This window comes from Apteryx rowi, unplaced genomic scaffold (genome assembly GCF_003343035.1).
Source record: "Apteryx rowi isolate R43461 unplaced genomic scaffold, aptRow1 scaffold_10, whole genome shotgun sequence".
In the NCBI taxonomy this organism is placed as follows: Eukaryota; Metazoa; Chordata; class Aves; order Apterygiformes; family Apterygidae; genus Apteryx; species Apteryx rowi.
The window spans coordinates 5,352,939-5,379,167 of NW_020447197.1; the positions used below are offsets into that span (position 1 = coordinate 5,352,939).

At 39.4% G+C, this 26,229-nt stretch overlaps 1 protein-coding gene across 1 annotated transcript in view; it reads left to right on the plus strand.

Moving 5' to 3' along the window:
* Positions 1 to 25: 25 nt before the first annotated feature.
* Positions 26 to 26,229, plus strand: part of GOLIM4 (golgi integral membrane protein 4) — a 31,871-nt gene continuing 5,667 nt past the window's right edge. Inside the window, exons 1-11 of the mRNA XM_026062094.1 lie at positions 26 to 263; positions 13,800 to 13,874; positions 15,124 to 15,173; positions 15,721 to 15,774; positions 16,285 to 16,435; positions 17,816 to 17,898; positions 20,708 to 20,875; positions 21,655 to 21,987; positions 23,059 to 23,297; positions 24,566 to 24,645; positions 25,140 to 25,252. Of these exons, the coding sequence (XP_025917879.1) occupies positions 77 to 263; positions 13,800 to 13,874; positions 15,124 to 15,173; positions 15,721 to 15,774; positions 16,285 to 16,435; positions 17,816 to 17,898; positions 20,708 to 20,875; positions 21,655 to 21,987; positions 23,059 to 23,297; positions 24,566 to 24,645; positions 25,140 to 25,252 (1,533 nt within the window). The 5' untranslated portion in view covers positions 26 to 76. The remainder of the gene's footprint in view (positions 264 to 13,799; positions 13,875 to 15,123; positions 15,174 to 15,720; positions 15,775 to 16,284; positions 16,436 to 17,815; positions 17,899 to 20,707; positions 20,876 to 21,654; positions 21,988 to 23,058; positions 23,298 to 24,565; positions 24,646 to 25,139; positions 25,253 to 26,229) is intronic.

Here is a 26,229-nt window from a genome sequence, read left to right on the forward strand (position 1 = left end):
CCTCCCGATGCCGCCGCCGCCGCCCCCGGCCGCCGCCGAGCCGCGCTGAGGGGGCCTCGGGCGCCCGCCGGCGACTATGGGCAACGGGATGTGCTCCCGGAAACAGAAGCGCATTTTCCAGACCCTGCTGCTCCTGACCGTGGTCTTCGGCTTCATCTACGGGGCGACGCTGTACTACGAGCTGCAGAGCCAGCTGAGGAAGGCCGAGGCCATGGCGCTCAAGTACCAGCAGCACCAGGAGTCCCTCTCCGCTCAGCTACAAGGTACCGCTCGCGGCCGCCCCGGCGGCACCTGGGCCGCCCTTCCCTCGGCTTTCCCTAACCCTCCTCCTCCTCCTCCTCCTCCTCCTCCTGCTGCGCCGGGGGAGGCCGGGCGCCCGCTCTCCGGCCCCTCGCGGAGTTGGGCTCCCCGCAGCCCGCGGGCTCTCGAGGCACCGTGCCGGCCCCGTCGAAGCGACCTGCGGGGCGCTGCCCTCGCCCTGCTCCTCCTGCCCTGCCGCTTCGTGCTCGTAGGCGCGGAGGGCGCCGTGCTCCCGTGCTCCTGCGCTCCCGAGCTCCTGCGCTCCCGTGCTCCCGGCCGTGCGGCGACGCCGGGCGCCTCCGCTCCGCTGGCTCCCGCAGGCTCCCGCGCTCCCCTGCTTGTGTTAATCTGCTCGGCTGCAAAAACGTGAGGCTGCGGTTCCTGGAGGGCAGCGTCACGCTTAAATAGCTCCAGCGGGKAGAGGAATTTTCTGCTAAAACCTTTCTCTCAAGGGTAATTCGAAAGTAAGCTTCAAGTAGTTCAGTTGAATAAGGTGGTTCTGGTACACTTAGAATGACCTGCGGTGTTTTGGTTCAAAGCTGCCACATAAATGCATGCATCTTAGTTTAAGGGTGSGCCAGACACAGGTATTCCATATTTGAAGATGAAAAGATGCTGATTTCGGACGTCTGCRTGTCTGGAAATCAGGTGCAAAGCAGGAAATACACACGCGAAGCATCAGCACCGAAGGAAGCGCGAGACCTCTGCACCTCTAGTTGTCAAGTGCAACTTGCCAGGTCACGCGCAAAGTCCAGAGCCAACTTTCAAAACTCTTTAGGATTCTGTTTCTTAAAACTGGGCAAAACAAGAATAAGAGTAACCTCTAGCTGCTGTAACAGTACCTAACTTAGAGTGATCTTCAGTCATACTCTTCACTGTGGAAGCCTGTGTAAAAGCATGCTTAGAAGTTCACAGTTTTTATGCAGAGATAGCAGAATTGGACTTATGCTGTTAGGTTCTTATGGTGATTTGTTAATGAATATGATTAGCTATGGTCTGAGACCATYATTATGTAGTACTTCCATTTCGGGTAATAAAACTAGAGTGCTATGGAAAACTTTGATTAAAAACTTTCATTTTCTTCACTGAGAAGGTACACCTAATTGGCTGAAAGATGAGTATGTGGCAGATGGCTAAAGGGCTACTTTTGCTAGTCTGTGTAGTTGCCAACGGTATTTGAAGAGGAAACAAACAGGAACATCTTGTTCTCAGGTTAAAATTCAACAAGTTAGCTTYTTATGCTTCTCTCACTACACCAAAGAGGAGCATGCAGCAAATCTTATCCYAAGAGAGAAACTATCAATCGGATTCATTGGGTCTGCATTGCCAGGTTAAACTTTCCACTTCCTAAACGTTATTTTGAGGAGCTGTCGTCTATCCAAATAAATTCGTGGAAGTRGCAGGCAACTAGTGGTTGATAAATGCAGAGACAATGCTGCATATATAGTTTTTCCTCTTACTCTTTTTAATGTATTAGTGAGGAACTTAAATATGAACCAGAATCTAAAAATGTCAATACATTTGGTTATCAATGGAATAACTTAAAACAATTATGGTTTTGGGACCTATGCCAACATTTCAAGTGTATTAAATAGGAGATCTGATATATACCTGAGATGGTAGCCATAAACTTTGTTTTTAAAAAAAATTAGCAGCAAGTAAGTCACAGCATACAAGGAAAAACATGGTTTAACAATAAAATAGGATCTTTAAAAYTTTCCTGTATTATGACAACAGCTAATACAACTAAGAGAGGATAAGGCCAAGACCCCTGGAGGTGCAGCAGCAAGTCTAGTTTCCCACTAAAATAAATGCAAGCTATATGCCTAAATACTTTTGAGGCTCTGGGCTTAGTGAGCTAGAGAATAAACTTTTCTTCCCTGTCTTTCCTTGTATATTTAATACAGCTTTTTCCGGGATGAATTGCCTTGTGTCATCGCTTCCATCTTTGCAGAACGAGTTTACTAGTGCGAATAGAATAGAATTATTCTAGATAGAATTCTAGATAGAATTCAGAACTGGTGTCTGTGCCCAATTCACCTACCTGGAGATAAACAAATAGGAAAGGTTCAGAAATAGTTTGTTATTGTGTTTGTGTAACTCTTTAATATGAAACAACAGAAAGGAATTTTCTTAATTACTTTAAAACCATGTTAAACATTGACACAAAATCATGTTTGCAGGATCTGACTGCACTTTGAACTCTTAAATGGCCTGGATTTTAAATCTACGGTGTTCCTGTTGCCAAAGAAAAAATCTCTACAGATATCTAGGCTACATTTCTTTGGTGTCCTTAACAACGTGAGAGATTATTCTCTGAGCTTATTCTTTTTGTAAGAACAACAAAATGTATCACTACTAAGCAGTGTTGACTCATCTTTTCTGTGTGACATAACCAGGTTCTGTCTTAAGATACAGATACTGCTGTAGAGASAGTTTTGGGAGCTGAATTATGCTGGGAGCACTCTGAAATCTTTTAAATGGGAACTGTTAAAATGGCAGGTTYGGTGAGAAAGCATTGCCAGGAGGAAAAGAGAGTGCCTGTGTCCACGACAGTTGATTCCTTAGTGCTTACAGCTCTCTTCTAGGTGGTTGAAAAGGGCTTTAAATGTCGTCATARGCAGGGGAGGGAACTGAACCTGGACTTTCTACTTCCTAAACAAGCACTTCATCAGTGGGCTTGTGTATAAAAAGAGGCAACTTCTAAAATTTGTCTTKTYTTTTTGAGGATCCTGAGGGTGTGTTGTGCTGAGCTGGGTGTTTTCCTAGAAGGCCAACTGGATTGAAGCACTTGGATGACACTGAAATATTGCCTGGTTTTGGCTGGGTTTAGTCGTGACTGTTCAGGCCTATAAGGACAGCTGCTGTCCTGAGTATACACAGAGGAGCGCCTCTAGGGCTTCCAGGGAAACTTGAGTCAGTTGGTGAAATGGTTAAGGAGCGTAGGTAACTCCCAAGTTTGTGTGTCACATCAGAGTTTTACAACTTCAGTGCCTTTGGTCTGCCCTGATTTTGGGAAGGATCCTCAGGTGTAGTTCAGAGTGAAGTCTCCATTCACTTTCTAGCATCCTCTCTACTGTTTTTCTGTCTCTGCATAGTTTTTCAGACTTTCCATCTATGCCAGGTGGTAAGAACCTTCTTTTTGGTGCTGGCCAATTCTTTGTGCCTGAATGAGTCTGGTTGAAAAGTCAGTTGTCTTAGATGTTTTATCTCTTTCATGGTTTTGCTTTGCATGGATAAAACACATGGACCAGGGCTGAATCTTCTGTACACTTGGGAGAAATAGCACTGACATCTACCAAGGGAGAGAATGCACAGAGCAYTAAAAAGGGGTGCGGAAAGGGGTCTCAATCCTCTAGCCCATTCAGCCAATATGAAGAGTGGTACGTACAGCTACTGCTGTGGGGACTTCTGCTTTTTCTGGTGTTCAAAACTTTAGGTACTCAGCTGAGAACTTTGTGCTTTCTGAAATAAGACGAGGGTGCGGTCAGAAGAATGGCAGGTTTGGGAAATAGGATAAGAACAATCGTTTTCGAGAGRCTGAGATCTTAAGCTCCTCCTCTTTAGACAGTTCACATTGTAGCAGTTTTTGTATTTGAAAGTCAGGCTTCCAAGCCGTCACACAAAAGAGAATGTCAGACTTTGGCATTTTTATCTCTTAACAAAGTTCTGTTGCACATGGAGAAAGTAGGGCTTCTTTTATAACTCCCAATGGGAATACTGGAGGCAAAATTTAGAGATGGCACAAAACTTCACAGCTGCTAAGAAAACCCAGAGTCATTCTTACAGATAAGGTCTYTCATAGAGAAGCTGATCTTCCCAGCAGGCTGATTATATTTTTTTTAATCTCATTCTCTGAGTATTATATGCTCAAAACCTGAAGRTAATCTTATTTCATCTGCCTTAAAATGATAAAACAAACCTTGATACTGTTTGTCTCCTACAAAGATGCATCAAACTAAGTCTTAARCTATATAGGAACAGACTTCAGTTATTAGAACAGATATGCATTGACAGCTGTAGACAAAGCTGATCCTATCTTTGACTGCTTCAAGTCTAAATGTRTCTACAAATGCTCTTTAGCCCTTACAACTTCTGTCGTCTTAGCCTCTAGGTATCATCTAACTCCTTGTGTACTGTAAATCTGCTTTAATCTGCTTTAATCCCTAATCCTAATAACAGCCTACATTTAGTGCCTTGTACTATCTTAATTTTCCTGCTCTTTCTGTTAGAGCCTTAATTATCTGAGGACTTCAGGCAATCTCTTTCTGCAGTCTGAGACTGAGCCATAATCTTGGGAGGCAACCCAGCAGGGGCTCTGAACTTGAGATTTCAAAGTTTACCTWATTATAGACAATCCGTGGGTTTCCCCAAAGCTGTCTGACCCAGTGCTAGAAAGCACCAGCTGAAGAGCAAATATAGAATTCTTCTGTGCCTGTTGGGGAAGTTATTGTCCCCATTTGTCCCCAACTGAGAACCTTCCTTGSAGGTGACCTGCTAGAAGCTGATCAGACCTATGGCAGCTATATGTACAGAGACTTATATAATGCATCACAGTAGTAGATCACAAGTACTSTGTAATGTTAGTAGATAATATTTATTATCCCTGTCTGCCTGCTGATTATGTAGCCTACCAAAACTGATCTTAGTAAAGTATGCAAAGATGTGGATGTACTTAACTGTCTCACCTCCTTTTTTATGGGACTGTATTTAAACTTCTACCTTAAATTGGTAGGAGGAACAACTAACAGCACTTGTGATGACTTATTCTTCACATGCATCATACAAATAGAGCTACACTTATGCAGCCCTACATGGTTTGAATGTTGTCCATAGTAACAGCAGCCTGAACTCTTGTGATTCCTATTAATTTCAGATTGCATGCAGCACTACAGAATGATGCCCTCCAATTTTAGAAAATAATTGAATGTGTGGGTGAAAAAAACAGTGTTTGTAGAGTAAGCTTTAATGCGCGTAGCAGTTTGTCATGCATGCTAAGTCTCCACGCGTGTGCTTTAACTTGCTGGTGCTCAGAGAAACACATATCTGCTAAAGAGAGTCTGTGTCAGGACTGTGTCATCTCTTCTGTCTTCCAGTACCAGGCTCCCAGCAGGGCCAACAGCACTTCTTTTGATTGGGTTTTGTTGCTGTCTGAGATCTGAAAGATCCAAGGTAGCACTGTTACAGTAGAGGTTACTTCCCTGCGCACTGTTGGCGTGTGGGATAGGGAGAGCAGGAGTACTGCTATGACTGCACCATGTTGAATTAACTTCTGGATCTTAATATGACTTTGTTTCCACAGGATTAAAAAAAAGCCAATACTACAACCAGCTATTTTGAAATTCTGCTTGAAACTCGGTCTCAGCTACAACATCCAGACTCGGCTTATAAGTAGCTAAACATCATCCAGTTGGATAAGGAAAGATGGAAACCTTTAAAATAACTGTAGACAAAAATCAACCATATGAGTTTCATAATAGCTATGGACTTCTGTATTCCAGAGGAGAGTTTTCTACTTTGCACCCTAATTCTAAAAGTGAGTAAGTGTGAGGAATCGCTGTCCTGTATGTTCCCTTAAGGTTTATGAGACAGTTAGTTGCCCTGAACCTAGAATGAGGTGGTGGCATGAGGCAGAAAAGAGAAAGGAGGAGGTAGGCAAGATGGGTGGGTGCTTTGGAAAGTTTGCGTTCTGGTGTCTTTGACATCCAGGCAAATACATTGAAATCCAGTCAATCTGATAARTGACATCTTCTCTCATTTACCCCTAGCAGATAAAGACTTGACAGAAGCTTCTGCATCACTTAACATATCACTAGCTTTGTTGGAGGAGACCAGTAGAGAAGCAGAGGATGAAACAGCCACTGCCATGATCTGACAACCGCAACTGAGCCAGAAATCCTGTAGTCAGCAGCAGGGTCTAAGTGATAGCTGGTCCTGYGAAGCACACAATGTGGGCAGCGTTTCAGGGCAGTTGTGACTTTGTACTTAGAAAATTGTACTTACAAAATTTTTACAGTTAATGTCTGAGAGTTGGGTGCTCAGAGTGGTTCAATTGAGATTGTTGGTTTACCATTACAAGGAAAGCCTAAATGACAGAATGGAATTATTTCCTTTGTGAGCAAAACTGATTGAATTAYTATGTCTTAATGCATTTCGAACATTATATTTATCTCATTGGGCTGCTTGTTTTTTTCTGGGCAGGATACAGGCTGGTCACCCTGTATATCTGGGTGGGGGAACATTATGAATAAGATCTCCGCCCAGTCTCAGAGATTTGAGTGTGCATTAAGTCTTCCCTTATTTAGTGGTGAGGATACAGCCAGCAATTTGTGATTAATATAGTTCACATTGCTCACTTTGGAATAGGAACCTTGCTTAGAAAAAGTAATTAAATCTGTCCTGCTAAGTCAGGTGCTATTTTGAGGGTTAATGGTAATGAAAGCTAAATAATTCAGACTACTGGAAGAGAGGAGTATACAGAACCAGTAATTAAGGAAGAACACCTTGCTGGGCAATTGTTTGTTGTTTTAGGATCAGATGGGTGAGTTTCTAGTTATGTTGGAATCCGAGGTGAGCACTTAGGGAATTCAGCCTGTTCGGATGCTCTTGTTTTTAAATGAGGGTCTTATGAGCTGGATGCAGTTCTGTTCTTTTTCTGGAAATCCAGCATAAACCAAACTACCTCAGGTTTTTCTGCAAGTATTAAGAAATTGCTATTGTTCTACRTCTTCCTCCACCTTTTTTTCTAAGTTATCCAAAATTAGCCCAGTATCATATTTTCCCAAGGTGACTCAGGTCCCCGAGTCTGGCAGTCATATACAGGGCTTAACTTAACAGATGTTGAGAGAACCGTGGCCTGCTTGTGGTCTTGAAGGCATAGTAAGCAGGTTATTCCTATCTATGCYGCTACATCGAACAATGGAATTCTCACAGTATTTCAGTTACTCTCTCTTACTTGGATGCCCATTTTAATGTTTGACAATGATCTTTTGTTACAAGGAAGGTTATGAACTGCTAAATTAAGCTATTGATTTCTATGTTCCATTTTGGAAGGATACAGCTGGAGCTGACTCGGTTCCTGGTGTTAGAACTGTCATGAACTAATTTAAGGAAGTGGTTTAGCAGTTTTGTAAGGTGATAACCATAATTATTGCATCAATTTTTGTGGTATTTCATTATGATAAAAATACAAATGTATGTTTCAGTTGGGAGAGACCATTAAAACATGTACATACACTGTATTTCTTAAATTTTGATTTTACGCTAGTCTCCGAAAAACTTTTTTTTAATATTCACATCTTGTAGATAGAATCACTGGTCTTTTGCATAAAATCAAAAAAGCCTAAAACAATTTTAGACAGAACAAGGCCTTGTTTCCTAGAGCTGTGAGAGATGGGCAGACCCAGACGTTCAGAGATGATGTGAGAAGGAGCTCTGCTGTATGTTTGTGTCTTTTCTATAAAGTGATCTGGTGTATCCAGACAAAAATAGCAGAATAAAGAAGAAAAAAATGAAAAGCAAAAGGAATAGAAGCTTTTTGGAAGTAAATCTGCCAACCACCCTGTGTAGTGTAAAGGATAATATAAGTAACATTTAGGCAACTCATCAGTAGAGGAGCTCAACAATTGTATAAATGTGTCTGGCAGAAAAACGTCTTATTGTAAATACAATCATAAAAGCAAAAGAGGTTAAGAATTTAAGTCTAAAGTTACTAAACACATTTTGTCTGAACTATTTGCATTTATCATCACTTTAAAAAACCCTTTACCCTTTACATGGGCATACAGAAAATACGATATATGAGGTGAGATGCTAATCTAATCTAGTATGTCCCACCCACTGTGGGTGGCATCGAAGATTGGAAGAAATCTTTTCTGGGATAGAAAATGTGATCTCTTTCTTAATAAAAGTCATGTCTGAAGCCTAATGGTTATGGATTAAATACTTAATGATATTTAATATCCCTTTTCAAGCTTTTATTTTTAGCAGCAGCTATTACAGTTTACTGCCTCAATGTGATTAAATACCTTCCCCTCTCTCACCTCATCATTGGAATGTTTTAGTTAGTAGTTTTTTTAAAACAAATTCTGTTTCCTAGAGATGTTATTGACCTCAAAGAAAGGGAGGTAGGGCGAAGTAAAAAGATTGTATTAAATTTAGATGTTTTCTTCAGTTCAGAAATTAATTTTCATGTCCTCTTGATACTTGAATAGAGGCCAAAACTGTTTCTTAGCAACATAAGCATGTGTTTCTGTGACGGACCCCATCAGTGGTCCAAATTCCCCAGCATTCTCCTATTTCCAGTATTGYAGTCAAACAAAACTTCTAAGATCTGCAACACTTTTTGCACGTTGTGCTGTGGATTTTCTTTTCTCTCTTTGCAAAGCTGAAGGTTTGATAAGYGTATCAATTTTCTGATATGCTTATCTGAACTGTACACATGTTCCAAAGCTTTTTGAAGTTTTCTCACAATTAGTTCTGATACCTTTTGTAATCTATTACCAAGCCCTGCCATRTCAGGATGTGGAAAACTCCTTGATGTAGGACGAGTTTCACAGAGGGCATCCGTGCTAATTCTGTTCCCGGCCAACACACCGGGGCCCAAACTGGAGTTTGTAGAACTGAAGGCAGGACTTTTGCAGCTTTAGTCAATGAGTCAACTGTGAGCTTACCTGCAAAAAATTCYAGTGTTCCAAGACTGGAAAAGCTATATAAAAATACATACAGTTAACTCTTCTTTATCTTTGGGTAGATTTTATCTGGTTTGCAGGCAAACCTTGACGCAAGCGCAGGCGCCCGTCGGAGCTGTTTGCGGCACTGATCTGGGACAGCCGTTTTGGTGACGGAGACGCGGCTGCCGGCGTGGAGCTGCCCTGCGGCRCGCTCCCCCCAGCGTGCTCCCCGCGCGGCGTGACGCCGCTCTGACGCACCGCTAGCTGGCTGCGCTCGGGCTGCTCGGCCCCAGATCCTCCTACCTTTCTCAAGTCCTTGTCTCCCTTCCTGATTTCCTGTAGGAGGACTGACCGCAAGCTAGAGGATTTTAATCRGTATGTTACTTCTGATGCAGGATCCCTTAAAAGCGAGGGATGTTACGTATTTACACTTCCTCCTTGTGCAGTTGAAATCAGTGGTAAGCCTACGACAGACGCTAYGAAACCCCTGATCATAAAGATCTGAATATTAAATACAAACTTCTCGGTCATTAACGCTATGACCAACATAAATGACCAGGGAATTAAAGCAATTGTTATTTTTAAGTACAACTGTCAATGCATGATTTAGTTTTCTAGGCAAAACTCTATGCTCTTCTCTTGTAGTAACTGGTTGTAACTGGTTGTAATTTGGCAAAGCAATTACCTGGTTGTTTTTCACATAAGTAAAGTGAAAAGTGTAGGAGTTTGTTTTAAAGTAAATGTAACCGCAGTACTGAATGCAGTGCTTGTTGTGGTTATYGGTGAACGAAATGGGACTGGTCCACCCTGTCTGTATGCAAAATTGTTCCATAATTAAGCTGTAAAAATACTTGTTTCTCGCACGCAATCAGTTTCAGATACCTTGGCTTCTATTTCTGTATTCTTTGTAGAAATTCAAAACAAAGAACTTAAAGGTCATAAAATATGAAACAACTTCAGTGTCTGTTCAATATGTTGTTACCATAAGGTTTCCGTAATGTTGTTTCTTGCACTATACTTAACAAAATACATTTTTCCTAGTCTTTATTAGMGGACATACTTCCATAGCTTAATTACTTATTAAAAGTTTACAATAAGCTGGTATTTCAGTGAAATTGAAAAACTCTCAACTAAGTCTTTAAAATAGGTGGAGTATATAGTGTGACCAGAATGGGTTGTGCTGTGGTGCGGAATCCTTCTGAAAAGATCATCAGTGGGTGAAATAGTGGTTCTTGCTGTTTAAAGCCAGATTCACTGACTTAATGAGCTTGAAGCTTGGGGAGCAGGTCTTGCAATATTAATAACGCATCCTCCTGGCACAAAACGTTAGTATCGGATGAGTAAAAAAATCTCTTCTTTGATCAAACTCTTAGTTTTTCTAGTCCAACAATAATAATTATCCTGCATACGTATTGAAGGGATTCTTACTAGCCTCATAGGAACTTTCTCAACRGAAAAGATATTTTTATTAATTCACATTTCAATGGTTCTGTTTGCAATGAAAAGAATTGGAAATTTAATTGTGTTTTTATAACAAGCCTATGTTCTACAACTCTTCATAGGGTTAGTGGAAAAGTGCCAGTGGTGGCTTACCACACACTGCTGCTTCACTTCAGTTTTGCCACAGTCTGAGAGAAAGTAACACTGAATATTGCCAAGATGATTGAAATCTGCTGTTCTTAAACCAAAGAAGATACTACTATAAGCTCAGAGAAGGATTGCAGAATTGCAYGAGGAAGCTAACCTTAAAATTAAGAGAAATTCTTGTATTATGTATGTGTAAATCCTAGTGTAATCTTAATTATTCATTATATGAGACAATGAGCTTTGGGGTGTTTTAGACTCTCTTGAATCGTGCTTCTGATGGACCAAGATAGCAAAGTAACATAGTTGCGGAATTACTGATGATGTAAAACAAAATACTTTCTTTTAAGTATACAGTAATGGCTTATTTTTGTTAATGATAGTTTTAACTGCTTAGAGGCGCGAAGCAGAGATAAGTGGACTAACCGTGAATGTTAAGCAAGTTTTCTTTCACCAGATCATTTGACTCCTGTGTTGTAATTAATGGTCAGCAATGGCCGTAGTGGTGTAATCTGCTGGGAACCTATTGAGGGGTTGTGGTTTTCTTTTTTTTCCTGCCCCCGCCCCCAATTTCTACCTTTTCCCTCACTTTCTTCTCTTAAATCAAAGACTTCAATTTGGAATGAATTCAAGAACTGTTAWATATTTCCTTGTTTGAAGGCAGGAGGTGTCTTGACTAGCCTTGACCTTACTGGTACTGGCTTTGGACTTTGTTCTTTGAGACTGTATTGCTTCTCTGTGGATTCATGTTCTTTTGTTCATCCATATAGGTACCATTATGCAGGTAACTTAATTAAATCTGCTATCTACAGTTATTTCAGCTTAGGTATAGTGCATAGCAGCCATTAGATGATGATGTTTTTCCATTTACTTTGTACCATTCTGTCCAATTTAACATATAAGCAAAACACAGTTATTTATGCAAAGACTAATACAAAATTAGGAGTGGGAGAAATTACGCTATGAAATATATCTATTTTCCTCCTGGGAAGTCTATAATAGGAAGTGTTTTTCTTGTATTTATTTTTCTGCATTTCTTGCTCAGACATCACCTTTCCAGGCTGGCAGTGGAGAAGGAAGAATCAATTGCTACAATAACCAAGAGTTTTGTAGTTTGGACTCCTGTGTACGAAGTTCTTGATGGGTGGAAATCAATCCCATTAATGGGAGAGAAACACCCATATGTCCTTACATGATCTGACCTGTAAACTATCCCCAAAAAGGACATAAGGGAAAATACGGAAGCTATGCTTTCTTAAATCCATTCTTAATTGGATACTTCATAAACTTGCACAAGGGACTTCTATTAGGGAAAAATGCCATTGAACCAACCAGCAAATGAACTAGAAGGGGAGAGGGGTGGTGGGAAGCTTGTTTCTCATTTCATAGCCCTTTCTTGGGTTGCTTTTTTGGTCATCTGAAAGACTATTTTAAGCTGTTCCAAATCTTGTTATTCCAAATATAAGTACAGCAAAAGTGGAAGCAGGGATGGGCTCTCTGGGAGGAGTTCAGAGACATCGCTCCAAAGTGCGGGATGGAGTTAGGAAAGCCAGAGCTCAGCTGGAGTTGAAATTAGCTGTCAAAGGTGTAGAGCACTGTGGTCCCTAAAACCCAAAGTATTACATTATTATTTTTCTCCTTTCTTCCTGCCCTCATCACTGTGGTTTTGTTGTGTAGTTCCCCCCCCCCCCGGCTTGTTAAAACAGGCGGAGGAGCTGGGGAAGGTACAGTAGCAGACACAAGTAGCGAAATGAAAAATATTAACTCAGGATCTGTGTGTGGTCTAGTCTGATTGCCAAAAAGCCTATTTCCACTCCTGATTGCATGGGAGGAGAAAACCATTATGGATTTTAATTTCTCTCCTGAGCTGCTGTGCTACAGCCACTGTTCCTTTTGCAATGTAATTTAGTATTCAAGATCTTCGGTGCCAAGATAAAGCCATTGCTGCCCTTCTTTCTCTTCTCTAGAGACTGACTTGCTGGTGACTTTGTGCATGTTCGTTACATGCCCGCTCTGTTGCAGAGGCTGTGGATGCATTAGTTCATCCTGACTGTTGCCCTTGACTTCAGATAATAAATAAGAAAGTAGAGATAGGTGACAAGGACTGATTAGCAATCCAGCATCTAAGTGAAAACGTAAATACTTCTAGATAAGTCAATAGCTAAAGAACCTGCAGAATACATCTTAGTGGAACTAAGAACAATTTTTAAGGTGCTAAAGGAAGTTTTCTGAGGCTGCCAAGATACAAATTGTTATTTGATGTTTCCTGTTAAAGGCTTACACTCATCAATATTTTACTTTTCAGAAAACGGTTTTCCTATTTTTAATGGTAAACTCGCATATTCCATTAACTTGTATAACTACTCTTTAAAGAGTGCTGGCAAATTGAAATTTGGACTGTGAAAGGTGTTTATGTTCAACAGAGCTTAAGCGAATGTAATTATACATTCTTGGGATTTTTAATTAGTATTTTTCCTTTACAAATTTGATACAGTAGTTCGGATAATRATCCTTCAGTCTGGCAAGTGGGGAGGAAAGGGTAAAGGAGTGATGCTCACCATCTCTTCTGAGAGACATCAAGTGAAACTAAACRTGCAGTTTTGTAAAAGGACACCGTTGTCCTGGCTGTACAGAAGAGAAACAAGGCTTCAGAAAACTGAGTTGTCCAAGTTTTCAGAAGAATTTGGGAATTGATCTTAGGTTTTCCATGTCTTGGACTAAACAGCCTGTCTACTGTACTATCCCACCTTTGTAACCTGTCCTGCTCTCGTGCATCTCTTCCCTCCTTGTGAGAAATGGTGCCTAGCAAGAATTCGCCCCGGCACRTTCTGAGTGAGATTGTTGTGATTTCCTTGTCCCCTTAAAATGAGGTAGAAGAGAATGAAAGCATGAGAAAATGTGTACATGCGTACCTAAGATGGAAAGACGATTTGGCAGGTTTCATGTAGATCCACCACAACTGACTATCTCCATAAAGAAATTAATTGCATGCTTATTGCATTCCATGCTCATGAAATGGAGATAACCCAAAATTCAGGATCAATATAGTGCCGGGGGGGGGGGGAAGCCAGCATCGGTGTCTCAAATGTTGTAAACAGGCCTAAACCTTATGACCTTATTCCACCTGTCRTGTCCTGGTACATTCTGTGCCAACGCTCTTCAGGTTTGCTGGGGATGGGGATATTGTTTTTTTACTATATATTACTTTTTAAATGAATTGTGTACAAAATTTTCTCTTTTCAGTTGTATACGAGCACAGGTCAAGATTAGAAAAATCATTACAAAAGGAAAGGCTTGAACATAAGAAAGCAAAAGAAGGTAAAACATGCTTTTCACTTTAACATCTAAGTTAAGTTGAATATTTTAAAACATATCTCTAGAGATATTTTGTTCAATTTTAAATGAGTTAGCAGTGTATAACATGTTAACAGGACCACCTTGGCAAATCTGTGGAATATGTACTTATAGTACCGTTTACAGACCACTACAACATGGCATAGCATACACAGAATATGTGCATGTAGCTGTACATACACCCAAACATGTATATGGAATATGGGCATGTGTAAATCCTGTTATGATATCATGTTAAAAAATTAAAACTTGTACCAGTAACAGGATCTTTTCATGCATTCCATAAGTGTGAAATTAGACTCTGATTTGGTATTTTTACACGTGTATAGGTAAACACATGCTTATATACCTCTTCTGAATAGAACCAAGCTCCTGAATCTCTGCGCTGGATGTGTGCGTGAGGGGACGAATGTTGGCACACATCGTATTTGTTATGATATGGTATTTTCTCTTTCATAGCCTATGCCCCCTTATGAAATTTTTGTAGAGTAAAATCCTTTGAGTTTTTCCAACTTTTTTTTTGTTCTAAATTCATTGCAATTTTCAGAGTAAAGTCCTATTCCTAAAGTCCTTTTCCTATTTATTCCTACAGTTGATGACTCAGCCTTTGAATTAAAACAGCTAATTTAGCCGAGGTTAAGCACATGTTAAAAAAAGYTTTAATCCTACAGTTCTAAATAGCTTTCTGGTGCCATCTAGTGGCAGTCATCTATAGTTATGCAAAAGTGAGTCTTTTTCAAATCCTGAGAAAGAATATAAAGGAATAAAAGAGAAATTTTTAATTTTATTTAAACTTAGTCTTGACTTGCAGTCTCTTTTTTTTTCTTTTAAAGTATATATCTTTTTTTCCTAAATAGAAAGTAAAATAGACAGTTTATAAATGTTCTTTTCCTTTTGAATGATATTACTGGCCCTCTACGAAGAGAACTTATGTAATAGATTTAATTACCCCATGTAATCCTGAGCCTTTTTGCCCTATATCTCACACTAAGATTTAGAATATATTCCTAATTACTTAGACTGTTTTTATATGAAAATATTTTGTTAAGTTTTGAGTATTATGTTAAATTCATCTTAACTGTTGAAGATTTTTTGGAAAAGTTATAACTGCGTAAATGTTCAGCTCTTAAGAGAATTTACATGTGTAATGGTTATGTCATGTGTTATTTAAGTACAGATTCTAACCTTCCTGGCTTTCCCTTTTATGTTGTAGATTTTCTTGTTTATAAACTTGAAGCACAGGAAACACTAAATAAAGGAAGGGTAAGTTGTTATTCTTGGTATCAGTTTTTAATATTATAATAATATTGGATGTTGTTTGAGTTGCGAGAAAAAAGCAATGCTTTGCAATTATAACTGTTCAAAGGGAGCAATTTCACAAAATGCTAATTGAAGGAGCTCTTATTCCATTTCCACTCTGCATGTTTAAGTGCTCTGGTAGGATATATCCTAAAGTATAAAAAACATCAAAAAACTTAGTATTTACTAAGTGCCAGAAGTAGAACCGTGTCTGGCAATGCAGCCCRAGACCCGTAGAGAACTCTCTTTTTATAAAGACAGTAGGTTAATATTTTATGGCTGTTTTGGGTCAAAAATGGGGAGAAGCTTGAGAGCTGAGTAATGTAACATAAAATAAACTGTTGCTGCTGTGCCTGTAAAGTTGGTATACTTGGTAGGTTTCAAAGCAYGTGGAGAGATTAATTAGATTCCAAGGAGTTATAACCGTTCTGCGGTTCCCAAATAACTGCATGTACAGGGATTAGGGGCATGACAGTATTGTTCTGATAACACTAGTGTTTTCATTTTACAGCAAGATTCAAATAGCCGATACAGTGCACTGAGTGTACAACACCAGATGTTGAAGGTAGGTAACTGAGATATCCAGTTTGAGGACACTGGTATTCTGCTCTTCCAAGAGAATGTGGTCTCMCTGGCTTCTGGTAATTTATTTCAGAATGTCAGAAGATGGTGCCTTCCTTTTACAAAAGGAAGATGGATTTATGGCAGTTTTTACTAGCCATGTTTTCCAGTGGGTTATTTAATCCTATCAAATACAAATAGTTGTATGGAACACTTATTTACCAGGCTCTATGTAATTTGGTATGTAAGGAATTTCTCAGACATACATTCAGCTGTTCCCAGCGGGACAGTGCAACTGCCAGGTGAGATGACGTAGCCTTAGCACAGGAGGCTACCCATCACAGAGATCATTTTGTGCTGGAGAGGATCTGTAATATGCATGCTTTGAATAATAAACTACTTGCTGTGAATGCTTCCTATTCATCTGGGCTTATTTARCAAATTGCCAAAGACAATATTAACSAGATATGCAGATGCAGAACGCTTTTCCAGTGTCCAGCTTTGGTATTTGCAGAGTCAACATGAAGAACTAAAGAAACAGCATGCTGACCTTGAGGAAGATCACCGAAAACAAGGAGAAGAGTTTAGCAGAACATTCAGTGATCACAAGGAGCGATATTTACAACTGCAGCAAGAAAAAGAGCAGGAAATTTCCAAGCTGAAAGGTATATGCAACYTGTATCTGGCTACCCATATTAAAATATACATCTGACACTGCATTTTAAAATTACCAGTATCAGGAGATGTGTGATATGAGACAGAAGGGCACTTTCTCTGTTCTCAGTAACTGGACATTCATACAGAGCATATGCCTCCTGATAAGTTACGTTTTTCTTGATGATTTTCTGCGGCCTTTCTTTCTGAAATCTCTTCATTTTACTTTCAAGTATGTGCTTTGTATTTCTATTTAGATTAGAGAAGTSGTAAGAAATATACCACTTAAAAGCCTGTCAAATCTTGGAGTGTGGTTGATTCTGCCTTTCATTTTTAGCTCTAAGACTTGTTTAAATATTGGAAAAATAGGTTTCCCTCTCTGCCTTTCATTTGCCAAAAAAAAAAAGTTTGCCATTTCTATTATAGATTTAATTTTAGTTGTGCCTCTTTATGAAGTGACTTTACATATGTTTTATACCTTGCTTTTCATCTATTTTCAGTTTCTGTGAAACATGTTACATCAGTATACTTTGAGGATGAAGTATAATTTGTTTTTTCCTCTTAGCATCTAATTTCCTTTTAAAGAGATTCTTTTACAGTATACAGGACTTTTAAATCCTAGTTATACAATTGCATAGAACAAAAGGATGAGGCTTTACCCATCTGGAGCCTTTTGTCACTTTCTGCCCTGTGTCCCCAACGCGCTGTTAATTTTGGAGCTGTCTGCAGATCTGTAGCACTGTATTTTGCAGGCAGAGGCTGTGTTTGTTCTGCCTTGGCACCGCACCAGCGCAGTCGCACAGCTAGCTCTGGGACTGAGCCGGATTGCAGCCTACCAGCCTGGAGCGTGGGCAGAGCTTGCTTGTGTCTGCCTGCGATATTCCACTTCAACGTAATGTAAGAGGTGGGAAGAGAAGCCCCTCTCTCCGGGCCCAGAATGTAAAGCTTTTTAAGCAAGCTGGCCATCTGGGCACTGCGTCTACGAGATTTGCTTTGTCCTACAGGACAGAATTCTCACTCGCCAGATGCAATGCGGGGGAAGAGAAAGGGTGGCTTCCTCTCTGCATTTTAAAGTTTCAGATTACCATAATGAATTTTGCCATCTGCAGTCCCCAGCATGAGCAATAACACGCAATTCCAGTTGCAGACTGGGTGCACCAAGCTAAAAACTTAACTGAATTTCAGAGTCTTCTCCTTGCAAATGTAAAGCTCTTTACGGAGTGGGTGAGAGATGTAATGTAAACAAACTCTGCAATTGCTCTGATCTGTTTTGACGATAGCAATTGTGTAGTATCTTATGCAGCTGATATTATAATCTTAGTTGTGGTGCTTTATCTAGTGTTAACAATCTGACTGAGGTTCAGCTTCTGTATGTCGTTTCTTTTAAACAGAATCCCTGTATAATTTACGAGAGGAGAACAGACAGTTGAGAAAAGCTCACCAAGACATTCATACTCAGCTACAAGATGTCAAGGTAGGCTTTGCTTTGAAGAAGTAGGGCAATTTTTTTTTTTCCTGGTGGTCTTAAAAAGTTCAAGTTTTAACAAGCTGGAAATGGGCTATGACAAAAACTTGCATTTTCTCTGTTGCAGCAAAAGAGGGGAATAAGGCTTAACTGGATTTCCTGTCTTTTGCCACTTGCATTCTAGTTAATTCTCCTCCTCTTCCCCCTCCCCCCCCCCAAAAAAAAAAGTCTAAATCAGAGAAGCATTTACTATATGAATTGGAAAATAGACTTTGCAAGTTTTAAAAAAAAAAAGGTTAAAACAAAGTTTGTCAAAATGAATGGTTTCTGTCTCTATCGTTTTAAACATTTATCAACACCTACTCATCTACTCTACAACTTCAAACTTTTAGGTATACAAATTCTGGCCTTTTAAATCTTGTTTGCTTGCATTGCTCGCTTTCTCTGATTTGCATTTAGTATGTATTCCATGTTGAATATCTAAGAGCTGTAACTCCAACTCAGAATTTTCTCTTTTGAGATAAATGGAATTATATCTTCAAAGTTTAAAAACCCCACAGGCTACTGAATTTGCCTTTAGAATGAACTTAATGTGAAACATATAATGTTCTTCTTTTTGTATAGCAACAGCATAAGAATTTACTCTCCCAACACAACCAGCTTGTAGTGACATTGGAAGACCACAAGAGTGCACTAGCTGCTGCGCAGGTCAGAAAGGAAAGCAGCTTGCATTAGCTCTAACCTTCCTAAAACTTGTTTCTCTTAGCTCAGCTGACTAGTGTTATGCATGTAGCCTTTCGCATGGGAATTTGCAGTTAGCACCATGCTGCACACTCCAGAAAAATGCATGAGTTAAAGGGCTGCTCTTAAAAAGAAGCAGCAGCAAATTATAGGGCTGTCAGAAAATAAAAAGCTCTAATATAGGCCAAAGTGTGCATGTATTACTGATAAGAGCAGTATCTCTCCCTCCGTGAGAGATGCGGAATGCCTCTCTTTTTCTGTCTTCTCTGCTAGAACTTCCATTAGTTTAATGTCCCCACTCTGATACTCAGATCACTTGGACCTGAACAATGTATATCATAAAGTCTCATTTTGTGTATGACTAGACTGTTTATAAAGCTATACACATCAGTGCAACAGAGGCAGAGTATGTATGGAGGAAAGTAAACACAAGGTGAAACTCAAATTAGCTAAAAAGGGGCAGCAACATTACCTTTCTTAAATGTTGTTTTGAAATGAACTATATATGAAGCTTGAACTTTGCGAGGCCGTTGTAGATTTGGCCAGCTGTACTGATACAAGCTGTAGGCCACAGGGAACCCAAGATCAAGACTAATGTTGGAGCAGAGAAAGACTGTCGGTGAGAGGACAGAGGAAAAGCAACAAGGCAGTGTCAGGTGGTTTTTATTCCCAACTCACTTTTTCATTCAAGTGTTTTCAAGGTCCACAAAATCACAAGCAGCATTAAAAGGATTGGATCTTTTTCTCAAGTTCAGCTTGTTGTCTTTCCCTCTGGAAAGAAAAGTGTAATTATTTTGCATTCTGCTTTGCTTTTAGGCCTGTCTGTTTTAATGGATGCCATAGTCTTTTGAAGATGCTTCGAGGTGCGTCTATCTTCGGCGCTATCATGCATTGCATCATGTCAATCTGTAGCACCGTGGATATTGTTTTGTATGAGTATTTTGCATTGTACATCAATGCATCATGCCTGTCTGCTGTACTATTGATTGCTATGATACTACATAACATACACAAAATGACCTACACAGTCACTGTGAACTTTAGCCAATTTTTAACTTGAATTAAAAAAAGTGTATGCRTGTGCATGCACACACACACATATATTTTATATACAGAAAAATAATATTTATGGGAAATGCACCTCTCTGACTTCAAAATGGGTAGTAAATCATTGCTTTTCCCTGCTGTATGACGTTGGGTTGTTTTTTCTTTTCTCCCCTGCCCCTACCGGAGTCGCAGCGAACCCCTTCCATGGGGCTCCACCTTCTGTATGTGGTCAGCTGAGCAGCTTTCGTAAACCTTGTCTGCTTCAAAAGTTTACTTTGAGATAATTAATCTTTCTTGTCCACTGTATAGACAGCGACTTGCAAATGTGTAGCAGCCAGTCTTGCTCCTCACACTGCTCACTAAAGCTTGTTGAAAATATTCTGATCTTGTACAGGGTTAAACAGCAAATCAAATTACAACATCCTGTTGTTGCATTTTAGGAAGACTTAAGAAATTCAGCTTTCCTCTTTTTTCCTGCTCTTCACTGAAGGTGTTCTATGACTTTCTTTCCCTCAGTTCTGTATCTTGACTATTGTCTTCTGTAACATCTGTCTAAATGTTGAGGATTTGGCATTTTCATGACATGTTATTATAGGTATATATACTTTAAAATTTGACTGCTGTTTCTAAAAACTGCTTTTTTTTTTTCTTCCCCCTGCCGATAAAGGAGATAGCTGTGGTGCTCTCAGTTTCCTTCACTTTAAAATCTACAAAGAAAAAAGAATAATCCCCTTTTGACAATTGTCCTGCCGACATGAAAATAACAAATCTTCATCTTTGTCTCTTGGGTTTTTTTCCAATATACTTTGTATGCATGTGCACTTTGGCTGAAAAGACTGTGATGAATCGATGTTATCTAGTGCATGGAAACAACCAGTCTTAAAACCTCACATCTCTTCTCCACCTTGGTGTTTGTTCTGAATATCAAGCATTTCTGGTATCTGTTTTGGCAGCAAGTTCACTCTGTGGTGACTACATTTGATTAGGAAGATTATTTGGATACAATATAACTAATACGTGTTGACTTTAGTCCCAGGTGGAAGAATACAAACAGTTGAAGGACACACTCAACAAAATGCCAAGTTTCCGACAACCTGAGAAGCTGGAAAAACCACACAGTCAACCAGAGGAGCCAGCACCTTCTCCCCACAATGACCTCCCAGTACACCACGAAGCTGTGGCTGAAGAGCATAAGGAGGTATAAAGTACTGACTGGCTACTGAAGCCATAAGAAACCGTTCTCATTCAGCACAATACTAGATACACACTTAATTCCCATTAGAAGCATGTGCATAATTGTACGCCTTTATCAGTTCTCAAGTAAAGTAGTGAGGAACAGTTTACTATTACTGAGTAGTATAAAAATGTTAATGATGGCTGTAAATGCCCTTCAGACTGATTTTTAGCAACTTCTTAAAACAGCTTACCCAAATCTTAAACTTCTGAATGATATACAGTCTTTAAAATTTCAGGTATCCTRTACTATACAGGAAAGCTCAAATAAGATGTGAATAAACTGTCTTTTCACTTGTTTTATAAAGTTTCAGTGGCATTCTTAATATGCCAGTTTTAAATATGTTAACTTTATCTGATGCACAAAAGGAAAAAATACCATGTGTGAAGTCTAGAGGTTACAGTGTCAGTTGTACTTCTGTTTTACAGAAATTCTTAGCCAATAAAACCTGCAGTAAATATACAGCATTCCTTGTAGATAGAGTTGTAATAGTTCCACTTCAGATAAAGAGGCTTAGATTACTTTATGATTCTATTGCGCGACATGTTGCTTATTGTACAGGGCCAAGAGCCAGATACTGATATTTCTTGGCAAGAAGGATATCTTGTTCCAAAGCAGGCATTTGGCTTTCCTTGCAGTGGTAAAATTGTACTCAGCTAGAATAAAGGTATCTGTATTTGGTCCTTAGCTCTCTTAAAAACATGGAATCTGTAATATTTTTTGATCTTGTATATGTTTTGCAGAATGAGAAGCCAAAAGGGAGAGAAGAAATAAATAGCCAGGAGAAAGAAGATAGAGCTGAGCRTTTTCATCTGAGGAAAGGGGTTAATGAGGGCCAGCATGCCAAAGAACTAAATATTCAGGAGCAACAAGAAGCAGGAGAGGATGATGAGCAACATGTTGATCAAGTTGAAGAGGAACGTAAAAAAGAACTTGAAGAGGAAGAAATGGAGCAGGCGGGTCAGCCTGAGCACTTAGAGGAGGAACAGGATCAAGTACCGGAAGAACATGAGTGGAAAAAACAGGAACAGAAAGAAGAAGAAACCAACATGTTGGGTGAACATTTCCATTCAGAGGTATGGAGCAACTAATTGATTACATCTGTTGTTTACAGGGAGGCACCTCAACCACTGCTGGCCCTGTCTTGTATTCACCTATTTTTACATAAAATTAGTGTCATGTTTACAGAAAGCTTGGGATTCAAAGTACAACACTTAGATGCATAGGACTCAGGCTAAACTTTAGCCCATGGTTATTAGAGTGCTTGCCAAATGGAGCTATTTAAGAAACATTAATTCTGCTGATAAAAAGCAACAGATGGGAAAAAGAGCAGCCAGGCTGAATCCCACCTCCTACTTGAAATTTGAGGTCTGTGGTAGCTGATGGGAAGAAGATAGCTGATGAGAATTGGACTTGTGTTCAGCACTTCCATGGAGAGCTGTCCTGCCTTGTTAATTTGATGCACCCCAGCAAATTGTTTAATGTTTCCCATTCAAATATACCTACCTTCTGTAACACCTTTCCATCCAAGTGTTCACTGTCATTTGACAGGGAATTCTAACTGCAAAACAAATATCTCTAGAAGAACCAGGGGAAATCAGCAAAGGCAAGTCTTGCTTTATGCTGCTCTAAACACAACCAGCGATTTACATTCTAGATTGGATTGCCAGTGGAAAATATATTTTACTGGCCTCACCTTAGGTCTTTTGAACACTCACTTTCCTAGCAGAATAACCATATAATTCCAGTGTGAGAAGCCGTTGTTCAAGAAATGCACTATAACAGCAGGGACAGGTTAAGCTGTGATACAGGAGCTATAGGTTAAGTATTACTGGCTGTAAAGAATGTACAGTCCCTCACTTAAAGCTCAAAGCAGGCCCTACTGAAATGGCCAGTTAAATCAATGGAAGCATATTTGGTGTCTAATTGACCATCCAAACATCAAAACTTCAGAAGGCTGTGTTCAGAAAATTCACTTAAGTTTCCTCCTTGCTTAAAGTTAAAATACCTTTGCCTGTAAGTTTTCCCTATTGCATCTAGTGTCTACATAATTTTCCCTCTAATTTTTGGTATCACCGGTTTGTGCATGCTTGTTTCTGGTCATTGAAACTTAGATTAATTTATGACTAAACACATTTCTTTGACAGGCAACTTTAACAAAAGCTGTAACAAAAAGACACAAGCCAGCTTATGAACAACAGCTGGAGCAGCAACATCTTGCAGCCCAAAGAGCAGAAGAAGCTAATCGGCTAAGAGAACATCAGGAATTGCTGCACCAACAAAGACTGCGAGGACAGCTATTACGGCAGCAGCAGCTTCAAGAAAAAGAGCTTGAGCTGCAGAAACGGGCAGAACAAGGAGAAAAACTCTATAAAAAACAGCTAAGGTTAACTTCTCTTAAATGAGTCTGTTGTGGTCTATGCACTGGGTTTCCTGGTTCCATCATACCACTAGTGAAAAGAGGGTAGTTTAATGCTGTAAACATAGACTACCCAGAAACTAAAGTCAAAGTGCCTCATCTCCTCCTTTCCAAAGATAAATCTGACTTTCTATTTTAAGCTTTTTCCTTCTCTTCTTGTTTTTCTACGGAAGCCTCTGAAGTCCAGAGTAATGATAAGAGTGCACACTGCTATGCACACCTCGGGAGAGGTCAGGAGCTCCTAGCCTCCTTGACCAGAATGTTCCTTGTCTTACAGCTTGCTTTCAATTGGCAATTGCTCTCCACTAAGCAGCAACTATGATCCTGTAGTACTGATGAGTTCTAGTATTAGAACTTTGCATTAGAATCTTTGCATTAGATCCTTAGGCTAAAGTTTCTCATAAATGAGACACTATTTTTAAGTAATTGCTTGAGGACTTTGTGGACAAGAGTGACCGGTATTACTTGCATTGTAGAGACAACAGCATGACTTCAGGAAAAAAAAAACACCCTGTTAGTGTCATAAAGTTGCTGTGAATGCAATTATATTCATAATATTGTAGCTTCCGTGTGCCTCTTGCCCTCCCTGTAATACTCCCTTATGCTTTTGCTTAGTTTAAAGTTGTCGGTGACAATTTTACTTTTTTGGAAGCTTAAGCCTCCTGAATGTTCTTTTCTGAAATATTAGTAGAGAATGATTAACATGACCCATCTTTTGAAAAGTGTTTTGGTACCAGAGAGCTTTTTATAAACTACTACAATCAAAATCTTCAGTCCTTTGAAAATAATCACACAAGTAAACCCCTTTTAGGATCAAAGCTGAAACTGTTCTTTAAGCAAAATAACTGATTAGTGCTGTCTGTCTTTAAGACTCTTTATTTGAAGGTTACTGTATTTTTTTTGCTTCAAATTCATAGTATTTGCACTTTGAGTATGAAACGTACTAGCTTGGGAGTTTTGATAATACAAGGCAGGTGTTATCTCCCATTTTGATATTTCGAGAAGTACAAGTATAAAGTTAGTACAGCATACTGAACAAGAGTCTTGTTCTACAAAGTGTATTTTCTTTTGGGAAAGTTGATGGGGAGAAAAAAATATTAGGTAATAAATAGAAAGCTAACTTGAAGCCCACTCTGGCAGGAGCTGGGAGAGGGGCAGATATACTAGGGTGATTTGTTTCTTGAAGAAAGAACACTCTGAAACTGAAATGACATATTTGCATTTAACTTTTTCAGCCAACAGGGTCGTTATGATAACATGGACCATGATATTGTACAAGGGGAAGAAGAACAAGGTGTTCAGGAAGAAGAAGGAGGTAAGATAAAATTTGTTACGCCCCTACCATGTTCACAGGTTCCCTCTGCTGCCTTTCGTGCGAGAGTTTAATGTTCATTTCACCTCCAGTTTGGATTCAAGTGAAATACAAACTCTCATTTTAAAACCAGAAGTTCAAATAGTACTGGCTGAGTTGTCAGACTAAAATACAGCTATTGCTGATGATTATACCCACGTTCCTGACAGGAAAACTGTCCAACTGAATAAGCAACTAGTACTGGACTTTGTGGATCTCTATTACATTCCTGGCTCTGCCTATGATTTTGTTTGATCTCTTCAAATTATATAATCAGTCTGTGTTGGTTTCCTACTGGTATAATAATTCTGTTAGCATTGTCTTTTTAGGTTAGCAGTAGGCAGCTCTTCCCTAAAGAGCTTAAAACATGTACAGAAGCGAGTATATACAAGACCCTTTCTTGAAAGGACTAACTAGAAACTGCTGTAAAACAAATAGTAATAATAAAAATTTGTCAGCTTATGAACATGACAACCAGCACCAGGATGAAGGTGAAGATGATGATCAAAATAATGCAAATGAACAGCAAGAACCAGAACATCAAGTAGAAAATCAGCAGGCTGATGAATCGGTGAGTATGCATTAAGATGCTATGGAYTGCAGTTGCTACTGAAGTTAAAACCCAGAAGTCTAACATAATTACATGTTACAAAAATAAGGTGAATCAGGGGTCTGCTAGGAAGACAAGTTTAACATCTAGGATCTTGTTGCCCTTATTGGTTTAGGAAGAAATCAAAAGGAGGTTCATTGTTAGAAGCAAGCTGCATTACAGCTTTCCTTGGATCTGTTCTTTGGGTGGAATAAAGGATTTTTGACTTAGCTAGAAACTGAAGAGGGAAACTAGGATTCAAAAAAATAGCACAAGTAATTATTTGGTGGTCAGTCAAAAGTAGTGGTGATAGTGTGTGTGGGGGGGTGTTTTTTGGGTTTTTGTGTGGTTTTTTTTTTTTTTTTTTTGTTTAAGACACCACCGAGATCTAAATGGTATCGTTAGGAAAGCATGTACGAGTCAACTCAATACCAGAGATGCCCACTGAAATCATCTGGAAGCTTTCCACAGGCATCAGTGGTCACTAGATCAAAACCTAGTCAGTTTAGAAGAAGTGTTAGTTTCTTAAAGAAAAAAATACTTCAGCACTGAACACAGAGTTGTGATATGGATTGCTCAGAGATCTGGATGCTGGATATTCAGATCTATACTTTCCTCATCTTATTTGGTGTCATGGAACATGAAAAATACTGTGTCTACTAAGGCAGGTGTGGTGGGGGTGCTTGGGGGATTTTGGTTTGGGGGTTTTGGGGTTTTTTTTTTTTTTTTTCCTTTTCAAATTAAGTTGAATAGTGATTATTTTTAAGGGGCTTTTTCCTGCATGATATACATGCAGAAGTCATCAATATTGGAGGATGGACTGGCACTGAAAGATCTTGTCAGCTCTTTTGAGCTATGTGCATTAACTTTTTTTTTTTTAACTGGTCTTATAAGGCACTGTCACTTCTTGGATAGTCAGTAAGCAAAAGGAGTTCAACATCCTATGTGAAGTTGACTTT